This window comes from Nothoprocta perdicaria, unplaced genomic scaffold (assembly GCF_003342845.1).
Source record: "Nothoprocta perdicaria isolate Ctin4 unplaced genomic scaffold, notPer1 scaffold_125, whole genome shotgun sequence".
NCBI lineage: Eukaryota > Metazoa > Chordata > Aves > Tinamiformes > Tinamidae > Nothoprocta > Nothoprocta perdicaria.
Genome location: NW_020454372.1, coordinates 306732 through 328168, shown reverse-complemented (window position 1 = coordinate 328168; position 21437 = coordinate 306732). Strand labels below are relative to the sequence as shown.

The 21437-nt window shown below is 35.0% G+C and overlaps 1 protein-coding gene across 1 annotated transcript in view; it reads left to right on the top strand.

The window, feature by feature from the left end:
* The window catches only part of CFTR (cystic fibrosis transmembrane conductance regulator), an 87757-nt gene that overhangs the window by 28950 nt on the left and 37370 nt on the right, over positions 1-21437 (top strand). The window contains exons 9-16 of the mRNA XM_026033226.1: positions 344-436; positions 674-856; positions 3381-3572; positions 14573-14667; positions 17075-17161; positions 18092-18824; positions 20024-20152; positions 21208-21245. Coding sequence (XP_025889011.1) covers positions 344-436; positions 674-856; positions 3381-3572; positions 14573-14667; positions 17075-17161; positions 18092-18824; positions 20024-20152; positions 21208-21245 — 1550 coding nt within the window. The remainder of the gene's footprint in view (positions 1-343; positions 437-673; positions 857-3380; positions 3573-14572; positions 14668-17074; positions 17162-18091; positions 18825-20023; positions 20153-21207; positions 21246-21437) is intronic.

Below are 21437 nucleotides of genomic sequence, written 5' to 3'. Positions count from 1 at the left end.
AGTTCCTACTCCCAAAACAAAGCTTTATTTAGAATGACTAAAGTTTGGAAGAGTAACACTGCTCAATACAAGCCTTAAAAATAAAGAAAATGTCAAGTTTTGGTATGCTTTTAAACCAGACGTGAATATTAGGGCTATGTTTCCAGTATGTTTCAATGAAAATATCAGGAGCTTAAATGTTTCTGTTGCCTCCAAAAGATGTTGTGTAGGCCTCCCTCTAAGACACTACCCTGGAATAGCACTACCAGAAATATTAACTGTCCTCAATGTAGGTAAATATGCACAGCCTTGTGTGATRTATCCATCATCCCTTACTATTTTCTGTAATGTGCTCTGTTTATAGGATTTTTTGCTAAAAGAAGAATATAAAGCATTGGAATACAATTTAACAACAACTGGGGTTGAGCTGGACAGAGTAACAGCCTTCTGGGATGAGGTTAGTACTTTTACTCAGACTAAATTTAAATACAAAGAACATAATTGTCACTTTTTCTGTTTTGCATTGGTGTTCTCTAAAATAGGAATACTATCCTCTCTCTACTCTCTTATTTTAACTGACTTCAGCCATAAGGAGGCAAGGAATGTGTAAGAAGTGATAAATATAAAATACTTGCATATGCATGTCTTGTTTATTGTTTATGTGTATACCAAGAATCATATGTGTATGTTGCAGGGAATTGGAGAGATATTTGTAAAAGCAAAACAAGAGAAGAACAACAGCAAAGCCTCGAGCATTGACAATAATCTCTTCTTTAGTAATTTTCCACTGCATGGCTCTCCTGTTCTTCAGGATATAAATTTCAAGATTGAGAAGGGACAATTATTAGCTGTTTCTGGATCTACTGGAGCAGGCAAGGTATTTTCATTTCCGTTGTTTCAGTAAAAATAGTAAATATTTTAAGAAATATATTGTGTTATCTGTATTGTTACTTTCCTATCTGTATTCTTCCTTTCCTATACTCTATGTGAAAACGGCTGTAGGAGAATGTATCAGTAAAACAGAAGTTTCAATACAATGGCTAAAAATTATTTTAATTTTTAGGCAGTGGCCAGTATGAACATGGTTTGCTATTTTCTTTTATATAGAGAGAAACACAGACATAATACCACTTTCAGTGACAAAGCTGTTTCCATCCTTTTTTTTTTTTTTTTTTTTTTTGTGGAAGTTTAAAGTTATTGTTCATGGTAAAGATCTCCCTAGCTTTAAAAAATTAAACTGGAGAACATAGGTATCTAGATGGTTAAGTGAAAGCAGAAAGTTCTTTGTTTCTTGCAGACATTTTCAGGAAAATTTTGAAGACAAAGCTGTCAGTAATCTGAAAGCACCCAAACACTGATTAGTTTGATAGAAACACAGAGCCTGCATACATTGGTCATTTGTTTTCCAGCTAAGTTGGTCTGGCTCTCCTGAATTCCATACGAAAGGCTGGAGGACAAGTCAGCTGGGATGTACTGAGAAAACTTCTGTTTTTCTGTGAGGAATTGTGATCGATTTATAATTCCCAAGATATTATCAGTACATTTAGTTTATAGATAGCATATCTGATTAACTTTCTTACCAGAMGTTGAATTGTGGTACCCTTATTCACGTTTAATAGCAACTAATTAGATGAGCCTTTTGCCTTTTTGTGGGTCCTCTGAGAGGATGTGAAAGTCAAAATAACAAAAGTTGCATTTGGGTAAAATCCCTGGTGGGCTRAAGTCAATGACAGAGGACCCATCAATTTCAATATCAGTTACGGTCTTAATTATTTTATTATTTTATTTTATTTTATTTTATTTTATTTTATTTTATTTTATTTTATTTTATTTTATTTTATTTTATTTTATTTCAATAATCATACCAATAAGTATCATTAACTACCATTAGAAGGAATAGAAGACTGAGAACAGGAGTTTGCAAGCATGTAGAAATGTTGATATTTTGGAGTGCAGATTGGAGTGATTATTCTCAACTAACAGAACCGTCATCTTCTGTAGTATCTGTTAATCCCAGGCCTAAATGATGCTAAAAAAAATGGTTGTGGTAATATAAAWATGCCAAACAGAAAGTGAAAAAGCATGTATGTGTATCCTAATGCTATGCCAACAGTATCATCTGAAGGATTTAAGAAATAGAAAATTTTACACTAACTTGTCCCTCTCCCCTTGAGTCTTCCTCTTTCATTTCTTTCCCTTGATTTAAGGTTTTCTTTTTGTTACTTAAAGTTGGTTCTGTATATTCCAGGAATTATCATGCCCAGGAAAAAGCATGTATACATATTTTATCCGTAACTGTCTGACACCAGCTCTTTAACACTGCTTCACTGCTAGGTGTTCTTTCATTTCATCAAATTAGATGACACAGATGGAGTAGTTGAACATTCAGTGTGCATAACACTGAACAACACTCATTGTTGKCCTTTACAAGATCAGAAAAATCTTRCTCACTATTCAAAAACTGAAGATTCTGCTCTAACATAAAGAAATCTCCTGAAAATCCTCTGCATATTCTGTAACCTGTCAAGGACTCTCTGAGCTKGACAGAATGAAACAGTGATTTAGAAAGAATTTTAGATCTTTGACTGCTATGTCCCAGCTTTGTTGACTGTTTATTTGTGATAAGAACACCATTGGAATGCCTCTGTAACATATTTTTCCTTGTATTTCTCAACTGTATTCTTTGATCTAGTAGCCAGTGATGTGTGACAAGGTTACTACAAGCTAATGATTAACTTTGAAATTATAACATGTCGGTATTGAAATTGCAATCAATTCTTTTTATGAAGGGAAACAGTATATATGCTTAGGTCATGTATTCACGTAAATAAGTTAACAGTTATAGAGGAAAAACTGGGTTACACTGAGGAGATGATATGAGTAATTACATACACACGAAAGAAATTGCACTTTTCAAGGCAATAGATAAAGGGATTATAAACACTAACAAAATTGTAAATGTGAATTGTGTTGTATAAAGAACAAACAAAATAGTCTCCGATAATGTTAAAAATTGAGAAACATTTGCCATAAAATAATAATGCTTTATGCATGTATGTCTCTCTTTTATAGATACTTACATTTTACCATGAGGAAGTATTTAAGCTTAATTAAAACTATATACTTTTGAAGCAGTGTGTGTGCCTTGTTTACAAGCTGTTTTACACATTTTTTTCTCATTCACTGAATCAAGTTTTACKCACTTTTCAGTGCATATATATCGTGAAAATCTCCATTAATTGCACTTGTCACTAGATCAGGTGTTACAGAGACCGTCATAAGAGATTTTACCATCCTTTGATTTTTCAAGTGACTTAGCAGAGTGACTCACATTTTGTTTAGCATTTGTTGTATAATTGTACAATTCTCTGATTTATTAACTAACTGTTAATGATTTTCAGACTTCTCTTCTGATGTTGATAATGGGAGAATTGGAGCCTTCACAGGGTAAAATTAAACACAGTGGAAGAATTTCCTTTTCACCCCAAGTCTCCTGGATCATGCCTGGAACAATAAAAGAAAACATAATTTTTGGTGTGTCCTACGATGAATACCGGTACAAGAGTGTCATCAAAGCCTGTCAGCTAGAAGAGGTCAGTTTTCTAGGACTCTTAAGACTTGTAATTCAACCCAAGTGAAAACCCCAAAGTAAGTCAGGGAGCAGGATTTAAATAAGCAAAATAATTTTCAGATTTAATGAGCCCAACCTGGCATCAAGATTTTGTAGAATCCCAAGTCAGTTCATTGCCAGCTGCTTTAAAGATATATGCTGATGGTTTGTTCCAGTGCTAGTAACGTAGACAACTAAAGCTAAATCAGCTGATTCAAATATTACATGCTGTCAGCCTTCTTAGTCTTTATTGATGGTTAATAACCTGGGTAAACATGTTAATGTTAAAAAAGATATAAACATATTTGTTTACAGAAATACACATATTTACAAAATATTTGCTGTGCAAAATTTTTCACATTTTTTAAAAACTTTTTTTCTACATGAATAATGCTTCTTTTCAAGCTTCTGTACTTCCTTTTACCCCTCAAATTGAAACTTCTTCCCATTAAAATTAAAACTTCTTGTGCCAGAGGCCTGGTTTATTTAAAGGAAAATATTCATTGAGGTMAATTTCTGTATGCACAAAATTTGCACACTGAAAATTACTGCAGGGTCAATGTTCATACAGTCCATAATTAGTACAATGAAGTGGAAATATATGTGTGTTTGCTTAATGTTGCTAGAGGGTGGTGTAGGAAAAGAGATCTTCTCACATTGCAAGATACAAAAGGACCCAGCATTTCAGATCCTTTTACCCCTGTTGCTGTGCCATAAGATCAAGCATTTTATCTGGAAGGTGCAGATCAAAACAATAAATATTTAACTTTACTGAATAGGATCTTTCTTTAGGCCACACAGTGAAACATATTTTCTTTTRGTTCCAGTCAAGCAAGGAAACAATAGCCAGTCTGTTTAAAAATAAGATGAGGTTACTTTATTTTTATCTCAGTGCAGGATATAGTTAAGCGATAAAGGAATGTTTTAAGTAATGTTTTGTTATATCTTTATGGCTCTTTCAGACTGTGTTTGGATTGTGGTTTGCAGGAAATTTTCCTTGAAAGCTTCTGAAGATGAGAGAGTTCTGTGTTAAGCTCTCTCTAGAGGTGTCCTAAAAGCTGCAGCTAATGCCTAAGTTCCAAAACCTAACTCATTGCACCGGTTTGAAACTATCTTTGCCTAAAGAGGCTTCTCATCACGGGCCCCAGGCTTTCTSCTGAGAGCATCATGCAATTAATGATGGGGATGTCTCCATGCCAGTAGGCCGGAGCTCCTTTGTTCTCCATGTAGGCTCCATCACGCCCGCTTTGATCTCTGTTAATGCAGCTCTGTGCTCAATGACATGCTTCACCTCCTAGCAGGGGTCAGAATTTCAGACTGGGTATGTTTATAAGGATATTCTGCTTCTGAACCAAAGCTAAATAAGTCAGGCTGGCCTGAAGAGAAGGTAGAGTGAGCTGGAATGAAACCAAATGCATTATTATTATTATTATTATTATTATTATTATTATTATTATTTTCTAGTCTCCTAGTTTTCATATCTTGGGTACCAAATAAAACTTAGATTTAATAATGGATAAAAAATATTGACTCTCTGCTTATTTCCTGGTGTGTGTTTTAGGAATTTATTGTAAGAAGGGGTAGAGCCTTGTTGGGATTGTCCTCTGGACCTTCATAAAGAAGAGATACCAGAGAACTTTTGTTTGACAGTGCTTACTCTGCCCTCTCCTCTTCAGTTTTCCTAAGAAGTTAGGAATAGTCTGCTTGAAAGTAAGAACAGTCATTGTCTAGTTCTTACATGAGCTCTTCAAGATGAACTATAAATTGGTGGTGAAAGAGATTTTATTTCTTTATTGCACATATGCTGAAAGTGAGCTAAAATACGTCTTTGAGTGTATTTGTATGACTGAATGAGATTTCTTTCAACCTCTRTGGTCTCAAACTCTTTCTTGGGAAAGTGAAATCATCTCCTTTATTTGAGCAAGTGAGCTATTGGATGTGTCTCAAGTGCTATCCATACATGAGCATGGCCTTGTGGCATTCTGTGCCACCTGAAGGCATGTATGTTGCAGCAGTATGGTGACATAGGGGTTTTTTTGGTCCTTGACCATCACAATTCTGTAGCCTCTTCTGGCATGTGAGGGTACAGAGAGCAAGGCACATCACAGTACAAAACTTTTTACTTTTTCTTGTGCAAAAGTATGAGAACCAAGTTTTTGAAAGGATTAACAGTGACAATTGTGTGTCATAGGTTAAGTGAAGGAAACTCATCAGATCTAATCTCTAATATCTAAGTTATTTTTTTCTTTTGTACCTTCTGCCTTTTACATCTCTGTGTGGTAGCCACCTTCATATGTATAAAATGATTCAGAACTTTATAATGAGATAGAACATTATAATGAGAGCAAGTAGCACGTTAGGGAAGGTAAAATCATGTTTTCCAGTGTGATTCTCCTTTCTGGAATCTGGCAATGGATGAGATGAATCAAAAAAGCAGTGGAAGGTGATGGAATCACAGGACTGCTTTGGTGGAGCTGTGATGAGGGGACTAAAGTTAAGAGCTATCAACCTGTTCTTGTCAGCTTCCTTGACAGAAATAGTTCTGAAAGCCCAGCCCATAGAGAATGTGGCTGAAGTGAGAGGCAAGTGGGATATAAACCTTGTCYTTACCTTTGTAAGATGCTGAACTCAAGGCCATGCCAATATATTTTAGTTACATAATGCTTCCTGTGAGACATCACAGGAAAAATAATCTGCCAAGAGGTACAGAAGTGCTGCTTGTTTCTTCCCCACCRCCTCTTTTTCTTTCTTACCTCAAGAAATGGGAATTTTTTTAGCAAGGAAGTAGTTAAGTACCTGATTTGACAGCACTTTTAAAACAAAAATCCAAGTTTGCAAATAAAAAAGCACTGACTTTCAAATTCTGTATCAAACTAGTCCAGCATGAATCAGTAGCTGTTAAGTTTGTCATTTATTCAGTAGCCTTTTTCAAGTATGTTCTTCATATTGGTTTAATTCTTAGTGAGCACCTATTGTCACAAATCTGTTACCTTTGACATCACAAATTGCAATGCTAGCATTGAGAGAAGCCAGAATGTAATAGGTGCAGATGCTGGACTCTATTCTTCATAAAAGGCAGTTGCTGTAGACAGGCTTAAAGGCATATTCTTCTTAAAGACAGTGGCTATAGACAAGCTTAAAAGCACCCAGGAAGTAAAATAAGATAAAACAGTGCTGTCTCAGCTTGTGCTACTTTTTTTTTTGACAATGTATTCCATCCTTTTGTGGAGTACTTTTCATTAGCAATAAAAATCACTTCACAAGGAAAGGTGAACTAAGACCTGGTTAAGCAAGAACAAGCCTAACACTGAAGAACTGTCCTGCATACTTTGTTGCTCTTTACTGACATTGCTGAATAGCCAAAGTGATTGGACAATGTGCACTGGATGAGTTCATATGTTTACAAAAATTTGTTACTAAATTCAAATTCTGCAAGTGCACCTTTCCCAGAGATTAATGGGTTGCATAAATATCAATTTTGGTTAAAATGACAAAAAAAAAAAAAAAGTAATAAAACTAAAGCCTTTGGAGAGCTGAAATAGGAATCTTCAACTTAAATGTTAATGTTGAACAAAATCAGTCTAAGAGAATGTGTTCCTCCAGTCAAGACTGCAGGGATAGGCCTGTAATATTCCTGTTAATAAATAAACAAGAACTATATTCTTTTCAAAGGAGTGTAATAATTCTTTAGTCTTGAAACATGCTGCTGTGAYTTCTGTTTTTACCTTTTTCAAAGATAAGGTAGATATTTTCCACCTAGTCGGTTAAGTCAATCTTTCAATGGTTACCTAGGATGCCATAAACATAGAAAGGCAAACTGCCTTTTTCAAGTGTAAGAGGCTACCACTCTTAAAGTAAACATGTTCTGATTTGAGAGCTGTCAACTGCTCATGAAGATGTTTAACAGAAGTATTTCCATGCAGAGCTGAATGCTGAATCTTAAAATAGTACGAAATAAATCTGTAGACAGATCCTGTCTTTTTTTTTTTTTTTTTTTTTTTGAGCTTGTTTTATATCAAGTGCAGGAGATTCAATTTTCAATGAATAACTAGAAAGTAAACCAAACAAGTCAAGCTGTGATTCATTTTACTATGTGTTTGGCATCTCCTCTCAAAGGTTGCCATTCATCCCCAGATGTCTAGTGGGGTGTCAAGGATGTCCTAAGACTGAAGCCTGTATTSTTGCTTAACAATGGACATCCCACTGTACTTCTCCACCTCCTTTTTCACCAGCTTTGTGCCAATATAATTTTTTCAGATGTTTTAATAGTTTACCCAGAGTATCACATCTGGAGCTGATTATAAGTGTACAATATTAAGCTAAATCAATTAGAACTGAGAGGCAGCCTCTCATCTTTAGTCAGACTATGAGCTGAAGAATCTATATTAGTTYAATGTATTGTTTACAAGGGATGTTGTTAGTAAAGTGTTTGGAAGAGAGGAAGTAGAAGAATTAAAGTCTGAAACAGAGGGCTTTATTGTAAATAATCCTCAACAAGATATTAAGAGGCACCTTGGYTACCTAATCATATAAATGTCCATATTGTAGGTAGCAAGTTGCCTAGACTCCCTTTTAGCCAGAGAAAAGAGTAGATATTTAGGGGTGGAATTCATCTCATCCTAACATGAGCACCTGAAATTTCCCAGTTCATTCCTGGACTTTTTAGAGAGACTAGGTAAGTTGTTCTAACGTAGATATCTTCACCGCGGATGTTATATGAGATAATTCCTGCTCTTTAGTCTCTGCATCTGAAAGTGGTCAAGTACTTAACTAGCAGGAAAAAGTAGTAACTGATAGGTAGGTAGCCATAAAGGGGAGAAAAAAAGCATTCATTTTTCAATGATTTATGAGTAAAAACTTCCAAGAAAGAAGTTTTGAAAGAATTTGAAAGAATTATTGAAAGAATTTCAATAATTTCTTCTAATTTTAAGACACTTGGTATCTTTAAATTAGAACTATGAACTTTAAATTAGAACTATGTTGTTTTATAGCTGTTCTAGTTCAAAGAGAAGCKGTGGACTTGATACAAAATATTTTGGAGGAGCTTTTCTGATATGTTCAAAATCTAAAAAAAAAAAAAAGAAATTATTTCACTCTAAAGTAAGAAATATTTTTATTTCCACCCCATTAGGTGCACTAGAAATTATTCCTTCATGGTTTTGCAGAAGGCATAAATTTCAATTTATCCTCTTTGGCAGAATAGAAATTATATATAAATTAAAACAGATCAGAAATGCAGTGCACAGATTATAAAGCTTTAAAATAAAGTCTTTTAGTTTCCTGCCTACTAGTGAAATTTTCTGAAAAAAATAAAAAATGAATAATTTTCATAAATTTTACATGTCTTGACTTATGACTAATCAGTTTGAAGATACTACTCAGCTTGAAGATAAGAAGCTTGGAGATCTCATTTTCCTGGTTCAGAAGTCAGAAAAGCAGATTCATTTAAAGTATTTCAAAATCAGAAATTACTTTTAATTTTTTATCTTCTTATTTAGGTAACTCTGCTTTGAAGCTGAGGCTTTTGTTAGATTCCAGTTGAATTATTTATAAAGAATTGAGTCTCACCTAAAACTCATACAAATGCTGACAAAATCACTTTATCTATGTCAAACTATTCCCGTGGAAGAAATTTTTGAAACATGAAGTAGTTGGTATGCTGAATGTGGGTAGGTTAAACACAGGGTAAGAAAATTAAATATGATTTCAGAAGTGACAGAGAAGATAGGACAGCATCCAAGATAATCTGTTSAGAACCCTGTACCTAACACAGGGAAGGGAGGGGAGAAAACTCTTTTGAGTGCAACAAGTTTTTTATTAAAAGATAACAGCATAGAATATTACAGAGTGGTACTGCTAAACCTTTTTTTTTTAATTGCAGATAAACTTTTTGGAGTCAGTGTTTTTGGCCCTTTGAGTCCTTTTTTTTTTTCTTTTTTCCCTGAAAGTGAGATGCTCCCCAGCATAAAGAACCTGCATTCACCTGTTTACTTTCAACCCATCAGTTCCTTCCCTAGGGATTGCCCCATATGCAAGCAGCTTCACAGTTGTTCTACCCATACTTTTTGGACCATTGACAGGGATTTCAGTTAAAGAAGTTTGCTTGTGCCATTAGATTATGCCATAAAGTCGCCAGCTTCTGGACCCACCTATCTATGATGCAGTGGTTGCAGTAGGAGACTCGGTGGATTATGGGGGTGTTTTGAGCAAAATAGGCATTGTCATTTCAAACCCAGTATCTAAAGATTTTTAACATTTTTAATCACTGAATTGAAAGCTAGGATATATTTCAGTTTCATTTCTATTTCTTTGAAATATTAGGGTTGAATATGGTTCCTGAGCAGTACAGAAATTATCATGAGTGTGAGAAAAGAGATTAAAGAATAATTTGCTCCTGCTTAACACTTTTACTGCTCTTTCTCCTTTACTTATGTTGAGTTATGCTCCAGCTTATGGCCATAAGCTGGAGCACAGGAAATTCTGTCTGCAGGTGAGGAGGAACTTCTTTACTGTGAGGGTGACAGAGCAGGGGAACAGGCTGCCCAGGGAGGTTGTGGAGTCTCCTACTCTGGAGGTCTTCAAAACCCGCCTGGATGCCACCCTGTGCCACATGCTGTAGGTGTGCCTGCTTGAGCAGGAAGGTTGGACTAGATGATCTCTAGAGGTCCCTTCCAGTCTTGAATGCTCTGTGATTCTGTGATTCTGTGAGTGTTACTTGACGTTTTATACAAAAACCCTTCTGTATTTTTCTTCTAGTTTATTACAAATAGACTACACTGCAGAGGGGGATTTGCAAAGTCTGTATTCAGAGTTTTTGTGAACATGAAAAGAAAGGGGAAGAAGGGAAGAAAGGGAATATTTTTGTAAGTGAGATGGAAGAAGCAATGTGAATTGAGGTTTTCTGGGAGCTGTGGAAATAAATATGGGGAATATAATGACAAAAAAAAAAAGAAAAGGAAGGGGTTTGGATGGTAAAGAATAGTAAAGAAAATGAGTATTTTAAGGGGGGAAAAAAAAAGAAGAAAACAAAGTGAAATAGGCCAGAGAAAAGGGTTGGTGAAGATTAAATGGAGAATTCCAAGATTGCTGCTTTATTCCATTATCTTCAAGTCTGTTGTATCTTTTGTGGAAGGAAGGCAGAAGAAGTGAGATGGAAGTCCAAACCATTAAGGATGTCTTTAGGGAAGAAAGAGGAGTCTTGTAAGTAAAATATCTGTGCTCTGTCATTTGAACTGATAGCCTCTAATAGAAACAAGATATACAAAACTTGTAGGTCAATAGCACCTATTCTGCTGAAAGGCATATTTTTTAGAAACAATTTTCTGCCAAGTTTTATTCTTTCAATTGTTGCTAAAGTTTTTTCTTAGTGTGAAGACATGTAAATCTATCAAATGATATGACAAAGAATCTCTACACAGAAGACCTGGAGTGTGAAGTCCATTCTTAGGTTTCCTTCTCTTTTTGTGAGAACATATTTCTCATTTACTCTGAAAAGAGATAGCACCTAAAATCATCTCAGCCACATTCTTCTATATCTTTATACCAAGCCCAAAGATACTAAAGGTCATCCCTTTGCTGATGGGGTAGGTGAAGGTAACATTTACAAGGTTAAAAATGCAAGCAGTTATTCAGAGAAGTGCTTTTTCCATGGATATGCAACATGAGATTTGTCATCTCCTGGTATTGGAAGCACCAACAAATGTGAATAATGTTGCTGAGGTTCTCTGTATTGAATACTTAGCCATAGGTTTCTCAATTTAAGTATTTAGAAGTAGATATGTTAAAGAAAATCTATTGGGTGCTTCATTTATATTCTGTTTTTATTCTGTTCAGCATCATTACATTAATTTTGTTCCTGGCTTGATTTCACTTCCTTCATAAAATGACAGCAAGGATGTATTTGGACCAGCCCTATGTACTTTTTTACAATAGGTAATGGCTGTTCCAACAAGTAGCATTGTGTCTATTGGACTTCTTCACTCTGTTTACGCCTTTGCAAGAAATTGCTTAATATTATTCACTTATTATGATTACAGTCTGAAATTCTTTGTCTGTTGCATGCCATATATTATCTTGAGGTGAAGGGTAGAGGAGACCAGAAGGGGAACTCATTAAAAATCTGATTAAAATTCCATGTTGACACACCTGCAAAGAAATGTATCTAATGATATCCCACCAGGATTTAAAACAATGGGAGTTCTGGAATTATCTAATTTCAGTAGGTCTAGATTTCACCTTTTTTACAAGAGAAGATACTGTAGGCCCAGTCATTTTTCACCTGGATTTTTTGAAGAAATAGTAGAATCAAGAACCAAGAATGACACCATTACAGCAGCATTACGGACAGCAGTACTAGTAGAAATGTGAAACAATTGAAATCAACTCAGATATCTACATACGTAACAGCATAAATCCTAATGTCCAAGTGATGAGACTAGGTAAATCTTTTAGGTGAGTAGTATTTTTAGGTTAGGTTTTAGGTGAGTAGTATTACTCCTCTATGCATAGTGAAACCACAAGTGATCTGAGCAGGTCAACACAAATGTGCCTTGTTCTCTCTAAATATGACCTATAGAAAAACAATTTAGTCAATTTATGGAAATCTTGCTCTAAAAATGTTAATGGCACTGTTTTTCACATTCTGCTTTCTGCAAATAACTGAGCTATTTTGTTAGTAACAGGAGTTTGTATGTGCAACTCCTGTAAGAGGAAAATAACTAGTTAACCTGAGAATTTAAAAGTCACCTGCAATGGCTTTTCCATACATAAGAGCATCTTGATTTTTAAGGTCAGAATCTTCTAAGTCAGGAAGGGCATGCTATTATCAAATTAAAGAGTTGAGAGAATCTCTCATTTCCTGATGGATCAGGCAGTCAATTTCTAGTCCTTGAGCTTCTGGACCCTTAATCTGTCACTGATCCAGGTCTGCACAGTATTGTTCATTCTGTTCCTGAGGTCAGGGCAATTTGCAAAGGAGGAAGAAGGAAATATTTTTCTGGCAAGATTTTTATTTATTTATTTACTCTGCAGTACCTCAGAGGCCTGAAATGCCAAAGACTGCCCAACAGGGAATGACAGGCAATCAAAATCACAGCTGAGGTGATAAAAATCATATTATAGTTGACTTTCATATGAAATGTTAACTCCTAGAGAACAGTTTAACACAGAATCCCTAGAAACATGAGGAACTTGACATCCAAGTCTGAGTTTTGAGTCTGAATAGTTCTCTAGGAATGATGTGGACTGCATATGCATGAGCTCAAAGTGATTATTCTCACATTGATATCACTGCTGAAAACAGGAGTCCTCTTTTAGCTGTTTGAATCAGACAAGATAATAGATTTCCAGACAGTTCTGTAGGGAGACTTGATCTTTCTCCTTCAGATTTTCTTTTTTGTCTTTTACTCAGCTTGCTCTCTACCTTTTTATTAATACAAAGTCAAGATAGCATTCAGACAAAGACCTTATTAAACTCCAGAAGAGTTTAAACTTGCCTTTCCTGGAAAGTGACAGGTACAAGCTTTCTGATTTCAGACATACTAAATACTTGAAAACTGTTTGATGCCTTTCAGTCTTTTACTCATGGAAATACAGCAAACTGTACACCTCACATGGTGGACTTCCTTTACTTTGCCTCACTCATGATTCTGACTCTAAACTGTAGAAATGCCTAGAGATGAAAAARTTTCCACTTGGACAATCACACAGCTTTTTCCAGTGGAAGTGGTAGATYGTTTGTGATGTGTCTATACCTGTCAGATGAACAGATCAGCTATGTGTAGGTAGATGAACTGTATGAAATATGTTTACTGTGCATATGCAGAGAAATGCACTATTAACTTCCTAGATGCAGCATTGTCACACACATACATGTAGACAGCTAAGATCCCTCCAAAGGCCTCTTGGATGCTTGGGAGAAGAGAGACTTCTTCATGTCTCCGCTTTGATGGATTTTTTTTTTTTTTTTAAGAATCCTCCCTTTCTATCCTAAATACTCCTAGTCAAGAAAACTCATGACCTCCTCTGCCAGTGAAATCTGTGCTGACTTTTCTTCCTCTGTGCTAAGCAAAACCCTCACACRCGACCGAATTGGTAGTTGCTCTTTTTATCACTGGCTAAAGATTAATTTCCAGCATATTCATAAGTTATAACTAACTTAAAGCGTAGGGCTTGGATACCAGTTACAGATCATTAGCATTCCTGGCAAGGCTGATGAGTAAATTGATGCCAGCCTTTTTTAATACAGGTGCTAGGACTAGAGGATGTTAGGATGTTAGTTAACTAGATGTTAGGACTAGAGAAAATGGCCACAAACTGAAGCATCAAATATTCCACAGGAACTTAAGGAAAAAAAATTCTTAACAGTGAAGGTGACAGAGCACTGGAACAGGTTGGCAGGAGAGGTTGTGGAGTCTCCTTCCCTGGARATCTTAAAAACCCACTTGGACACAATCCTGTGCCAAGCGCTCTAGGTGACCCTGCATGTGCAGGGGAGCTGGACTAGATGATCTCTAAAGGTCCCTTCCAACCTTAAGGATTCTGTAATTYTATGATTTTACGCTGAAGTATGAATTTATCTAGAATTTGAGGTCTTCATTTCCAGAGTTTGCTTCCTGTTTTACCTAACTCTGGTGACAAGCACATTTGTCATTTTTATTTTGACACAAAATACACTCTGAGGGTTAACGCTTTGGATTGGTACTATATGAAGGTACATTCTTTGCTTTTTAGAGATCTAGCAGGTAAGAGAAATATTATCTTTAGAATCTTGCAGCTATTTGTTGCTCCATGAGGTAGAAGAATCATACATTTTATTTAATCACCATTTCTGAATATGTAAACAGATGAAAGAAATAGYCTGTGTGGGTGTTTCATTTCTTTTTCTGCAACTACTGTCTAAGTTGCCTGCATACTATTGTTTCCATTTAATGTGTAGCTTCTTTTTAAGATTCATGTCTGATTCTTAAAAAAATCTATTAACAGGACATTTCAAAGTTCCCAGACAAAGATTATACAGTGCTGGGAGAAGGTGGAATTACCTTGAGTGGAGGCCAGCGAGCACGAATCTCTCTGGCAAGGTGAGTATTTTACCATTGAGCTATTTTAGCATTGTATATTTAAGAGAACTACCATAACTAAACACATAAATGTGTGTGGAAAAAAATGTGCTAAAATAATATGCCTTAGGTTTGTGAGGAACTTCATTTTACTGTTAGAAATATGAATTTTGCTTTTCAATTTCATTTGTGATACATCTGTATTCTGTAAAATTCACTGGATTTTGAAAGTTCAATGTCAGAAGCCTCATCTTTTGCTTATCTAAGATGAATCTTTCCCTTCTTAGTGCAAGGTAACATTTGAGTGATTAATGTTGCTACTAATTTTGGACATTATTTTGATGTACAAAAAATAATTGGAAATAATATTTAATCAGTACCTATGAATAATGGAAGGATAGCCTTCTCTATTTGGCTTTCCAAAGTTAGTGTCTAATTTTGAAGAATTATGAAAGTAGAGTGTCTAATTTTGAAGAATTATAAAAGTAGAGTGTGTTGCTTTACATTAGTCATGATTTTATCTGGATACTTTCGTTAGTAATGATTTTTCTGCTGTGTAAATGGCCTCATTTATTTTTGTGCAAAGTGTAAATTGTGTTGGCTCCCATGGTCAGAAATACTAGGTAGAATTATGTTAAGATGTATCTCATGAAAGATGTTCATGTGAGGGTAAGATAAAAGCTGGATTCATTAAAACAGAAAGACCTTCAGTGTGGATCCCTTTAGTGGATTTGTAAGAGGGAAAAGGGGCATGGCTCATTCTCTTCCATGAGCTAAGGCAGGAGGAGAGAAGCAGATGTTACGAATAAGCTTAACTATCACTTTTGGGATAGTCACAACTCATTTAATAGTGCATCATAGAATTGATATTATTTATTTATTGCTAGCTATTATTATTTTCCAAAGAACTAAATGTCCCAAAAGTGGTAGCTGTATGTTCTTTGCAGTTTGTTTGGGCTCCAGTCTAAGCTCACCTTTCATTGAGGTGTGCAGAAGTTCAGGTGTGGGTTGCAGAGCAGGCTTCAAGGAAGGTAGAGAAGAAAACGTGGGATTACAGCCCTGTGTTGTACCTACCTACAGTAGTAACAATCTGAACATTATTTTCCTGGTTCAGAATGTATCTGTTCTACTTTGTGTCAAAGCTGTATGAAATCAGAATCCCTTATAGAATTGTCTCCAATCATTCCTCTTGAAAAACAAAGCAGATGCTGGTCTCCTGACTTCAGTCTTCTTACAGAACACTACCAATGCCTGCAGCTGCAATAGGTAGAAATAAGGGCACGTGAGTCACAAAACAAAACCAAAAAAGAAAACAACAACAAAAGACTCCAGAAAACAGTCTTATGCCCTAGTTTGAGTTAGCTCGCTGGCCCAGTACCTTAACAGTCAGTCATATATAGGTAGTAAGTTCAATATCCCAATTATGGCAATAAGCTGAGTGCTACCATTATTCCAGGAAACAAGCTGCAAACTTCATAGCTGCTGAATATGCCAAGAACAGTATGAACTTTTTGTTATTGTGCAGCCACTACATCATAATATATGGTCAGTGAAATCAGTCATGACGGAGGATTTTTCAGTAAGGTTACTTAGCTTATTAACATAATAAACTGTTATAAACTGTTTTTCTTCCATGGTTACATATTTTCACATTGTTCAACATAACAATTTAAAAACTTAAAAATTCCTTAAAAGGTACCAAAATATAGCTATACAGATTTTCTTTAATAATTATATCCTGATTCATATCACATCATGATTTTCATATTTATGGAGGAGAGCAAAGTACCTTTTGGAGCTTCTATTGAAATAGATTAAGAAACACCTCTTAATCACAGATGTAGGTGTTAGTGAGCCATGTCCAGGCCCATAGAGCTTAAACTTCTTATGCTACAAATAGTTTTCCATGTCCTGAACTTGAAATATTGTATAGTGCCATTCAAGTTAATACTTGCAAGGTTGTGGATTGCTAACACACCTGTATTTGCAATTTGCAATAGAGGTTATTTCAAAGTACTTTCAAAACTAAGTCCTGCACCAGAGTCCTTTCAGGCATTCATTTATGAATACAAAATGTACTGACATTACAACAGGTAACAAAGTCACATTTGGGTAAGTAAGTAAATGATCACTGTACATCCAAAGGTACTATCAGATTTGGGTCTTAAATAGATTGTTAAAGTAGTATTTAGGAAAGGAAGTGGTATATCTTCATTTGGTTACATAAAAAGTAATTTAAARTACCTTTCTTGAAAGGTATCTTACAGTCACTTTTAATGTTGAGCTCCAGCTCCACATTATCACTGTGGAAAAGTCTATGAATTACAAATTTGTGAAACAAAGTTGTAAAAGCGTGTATTTGCAAAAATATGTATGGAAATTTAGAAAAGTACTGAAAGTTAATTTCACATCTATTTTCTCTTTTTAGAGCAGTGTATAAAGATGCTGATTTGTATCTCCTGGATTCTCCTTTTGGACATCTAGATATTTTTACAGAAAAAGAAATATTTGAAAGGTACTGTATGTTTTGAGAGACTCTTTTTAAGAATTCCATCAAGTGGCCCAATGTAAATCATGGGTACAAAATGAAAAATTGACTCTAATTAGTGTAAAGGTAATTATATCACAAAATACTGATTTTAATAATAGTACAAAAACYATGAAGTGATCAGAATGGTACCTTTATTGGATACCTTTTGGGTAGAATTATTTTTGGGAATTCTAGTGAGGGAGCATTTTGTGTKAGCAGTTGAACAGTATAGCTTATTGTAAAAAAACAGACCTGGAACAAGTGTGAATATTACTGCTCTCTCCTTAGTCACAATGTCACCACTTGCTATGATGTTAATCCCAGTGTACAAGACTTCCTATCTGGTGTGTCTGTTTATGAGAATAACTTTAAAAGTTTTTATCTGCTTTATAAGTATAAATATTTACCAAAAAAATATATATATATATTTTGTCTCATTTTTATATTTGCTGAGAGACTTGCCTCTTAAAGTGCCCAATGATCAGGAGATTGACAGCAAGTTGGTCAAACAGATAGACCTCCTGTTGGTGTAGTTCAAAATATTAAGGACACAAACATTTATACATGAATTTCTTAGGCACAKCATACCTGAAGTTTTGAAACTGGGCTAATACTTTTGGATTTGGTAATAAAAGACCCAAATAAGACTAAAAAGAAAATAAATACTTCTCTTTCATGTTGGATTGTGCTTTTTAGTTTGACCTGAAAATTATTCCTTTCTTTCCTTACCGTTTTGTTGACTCATGTGCTTAAGTACTCATTCTTCACACATCTCTGCTTTTCCACTTCCTTTGTATTTTGAGGGACCTAAGAGTGCTCACATGGGAACGTATTTAAGCAAATGGTTTGAAAGTGGAAGTGATAAGAGCAATGTCTGATAATATTTAACATGCAAATAACTTTCACTTTTTCTAGCTGTGTTTGCAAATTGATGGCAAATAAAACTAGGATCTTGGTTACTTCAAAGCTGGAACATTTAAGGATTGCTGACAAAATATTAATCTTACATGAGGGGAGCTGCTATTTCTATGGAACGTTTTCTGAACTTCAAGATCAACGGCCAGATTTTAGCTCAAAGTTGATGGGATTTGATGCTTTTGATCAATTCAGTGCAGAGAGAAGAAATTCAATTCTAACTGAAACTCTCCGGCGATTTTCCATTGAAGGAGAAGGAGTGGGATCACGAAATGAAGCAAAGCAGCAGTCTTTTAAGCAGGCATCAGATTTTAATGACAAAAGAAAGAACTCCGTAATTATTAACCCACTTAACGCAGGCAGAAAATTCTCAATAGTGCAAAAAAATGGAACGCAGGTCAATGGAATAGAGGAGGGTCTCAATGACCCACCAGAAAGGAGACTCTCGCTGGTACCTGATTCAGAACAAGGAGATATGGTTCTACCTCGAAGCAACATGCTGAATGCTGACCATATGCTGCAAGGGCGGAGGAGGCAATCTGTGCTAAGCTTGATGACAGGTACCTCTGGGAACCAGGGCCAAAACTATTACAAAAAGGGAAGCACAGCAGTCCGGAAAATGTCCATGGTGCCTCAGACAAACCTGTCGTGTGAAATAGATATCTACGCCAGGCGCTTGTCTCAAGACAGTGTGTTGGACATTACTGATGAAATTAATGAAGAGGACTTAAAGGTGTGTGCTGATTTAAGTTGATCTGTCTTTTGATATATGGATTCTTTTGAGCAATATACTCCCTGTGTATTTTTCTACCTGACTTTCTCATTCTTGATGCAGTATTTCTCTGTGGAATATCATTTTGGAGCATCTGTGGAATATTCTTTTTAGCTCAAATAGCATCTTTAAATCATTGTATCAAATCGTTCAGATTTTATTTTTCCTGATCTTTTATGATTTTCGAATGTTATCTGTAGAAGTTTCAATACAGACTAATTTGATCCCCCACACTTGAATTTCCTTTTAAGATTACTTACAGAAAATGAAATATGAAGCCATAACATGAAAGTATATTTTTAAATAATTATATAGAATAGACATTTGAAATGTTAAAACTCATGGAATAGTTTAGAATACATTTTAAAATCTGGCACAGTTTCTAAATACTGCAGTTGAAGGAAATTTATTCAAATTTGACAAAAATGTCAGATATGCAAAAAGGAAGGCACTGCATGACTTGAATGTCCTGACAATGTGCAGACAATGCACAGAGGATTAAGCTAATATTTTACACTTCTTCATGTATAGTCTAGAAATTACATAACTAAGGTTGAGTTTTATAACAAGAATTGAAACAAACTTTCCCTTTCTTACAATTGGGATGAAGTACTTTCATTTTCAAAATGACACTTGATTTTCACAGAATGAAAATCATTTGCAAATTTTGAGTTTCCGCAAAAACTAGGTTATTTCCTAACCTAGGTTTACTTGGAAAGGTGAAGTGTAGAACAAATATTTAATCTCAAATTTGCTAAAGCATTCTCCATCTTTTCTTTTGTTTTATTGATCTCATCAGAATAAAAATCCTCCTATTTATGAAGTAAAACTAATAAAACTTTAATAATCTCCTTGGAAAAAAAAAAGCTCATAATTAAATGGGATTGGACACTAGTGATGTTAGACAAATCTTGATTGTTATTCTTTGAAAGAGAGTAGAGCTCAATGAAAATCTTCAATCATCCATAAACAGTGTCCTTATGATAAAGACAACTCAACTTATCATTATCTTCCCCTCTAGCCTTATCAACCAATCTGAATGCTGCAGTTCGATAATTTGGAATGAGTTAGCAGAAGAAATGATAGTGTTCAACTGTCAAAAATTTTCATATATAGACACTACTGCGATTCTAACTGTGTTGGTATCAATTCTTTGGCAGGAATGTTTTACGGATGATACTGAAAGTATGGGTACTGTTACTACATGGAATACCTATTTCAGATACATTACCATCCACAAAAACTTGATTTTTGTACTAATTTTGTGTGTAGCTATCTTCTTAATTGAGGTAAGAAAATCTGCTACCACTGTTATTTTACTACAAATTGATTTTGTGATAAAAATATGATAAAAGTTTGTGATAAATGTATAAAAGCATGTCACATCAAGATATTTACTCATGAGTGTATTGTTGATTGATCATTTTTTTTGCTAACTTTTAAATGATATTAGAATCTTGTCTTTTGTCTGGTATTATCTAAATGAACATTGCTTACGAAAGATAGTAGGTATAGATAAGTGCATGGCAACAGAAACTCATTGTCTCACATTACTTCAGCTCACATATTTTGTGCTGCATGGCAGAATAAAAAAGATCGAGTCAAGATCAGAACAGAATCCTGCTGGGAGACATAGAAAGATCATTGTGAAGGAAACATGAACTTTGCAAATGTTTAAAGTTAGGGCATGACAATCAGTCTTGAGTTATTTACTGTAAGACTCAGTGGACAGACGAGAAGGGGTGCTGTGGAAGCATCTGTTGGGTGGCATTGAAACATTTCCTGGAAAAAGAATTAAAAATATCCACATTAAAAATATGAAAATAGAGAATTATGCAAAACAATGAGCCAGTAAGTTCAGAAATGTAGACGTTTCAAATGTAGTTATCAGTTAGCAAGAACAGCAGTGTAATAAATGTTTGATATCTGTATCTGAATAGCTACCTTTGAAGATACCGAGAAAAAGACTTTTAGAGCTATCAAGAAATATGAATATTTAAAACTTAAAGTGTGTTAAAATATAGTGAATATGCCTTTGCATTGAGAATGCGTTAGCAACTCCTTGCTAATAGTAGAGAGAGAGAAAAAAAAAACACAATAAAAGAATATTTAGGCACTTCAGAGCCTAATTGTCATAGAAGCCTAAATCTAGCTTTCCTGGTGGGATGCACTAAATGGTTTATGTGAAAGGATTTTGCTTCAAGGAAGTTTGACTTTCATTTATAATACTCTCTCTACAAACAATTACTAAGTCAGAGGAAAAAGAAAACTGAATGAAAGAAATGTGACAAGATGTGACATAATGTGACAAGAAAAAAAATAACTCTTTGTTCTCTGGTCATAGGTAGCTGCTTCTCTTGTTGGGTTATTCTTTATTAAAAAGTAAGTATTGATGGTGATTTATTGTGGGACTGAGGATTCCTTTACACTGATTTTTGCTCTAAATATTTAGATAAGTTCTGCCAGAAGTGTGTATGGATAGACACTTGCTTTTATTCAGTGAAACAGCCATCATCATCAAGGATGGTCTGAATAGCTGATATCGTATCAATACCTGATATCATGAATACCTGA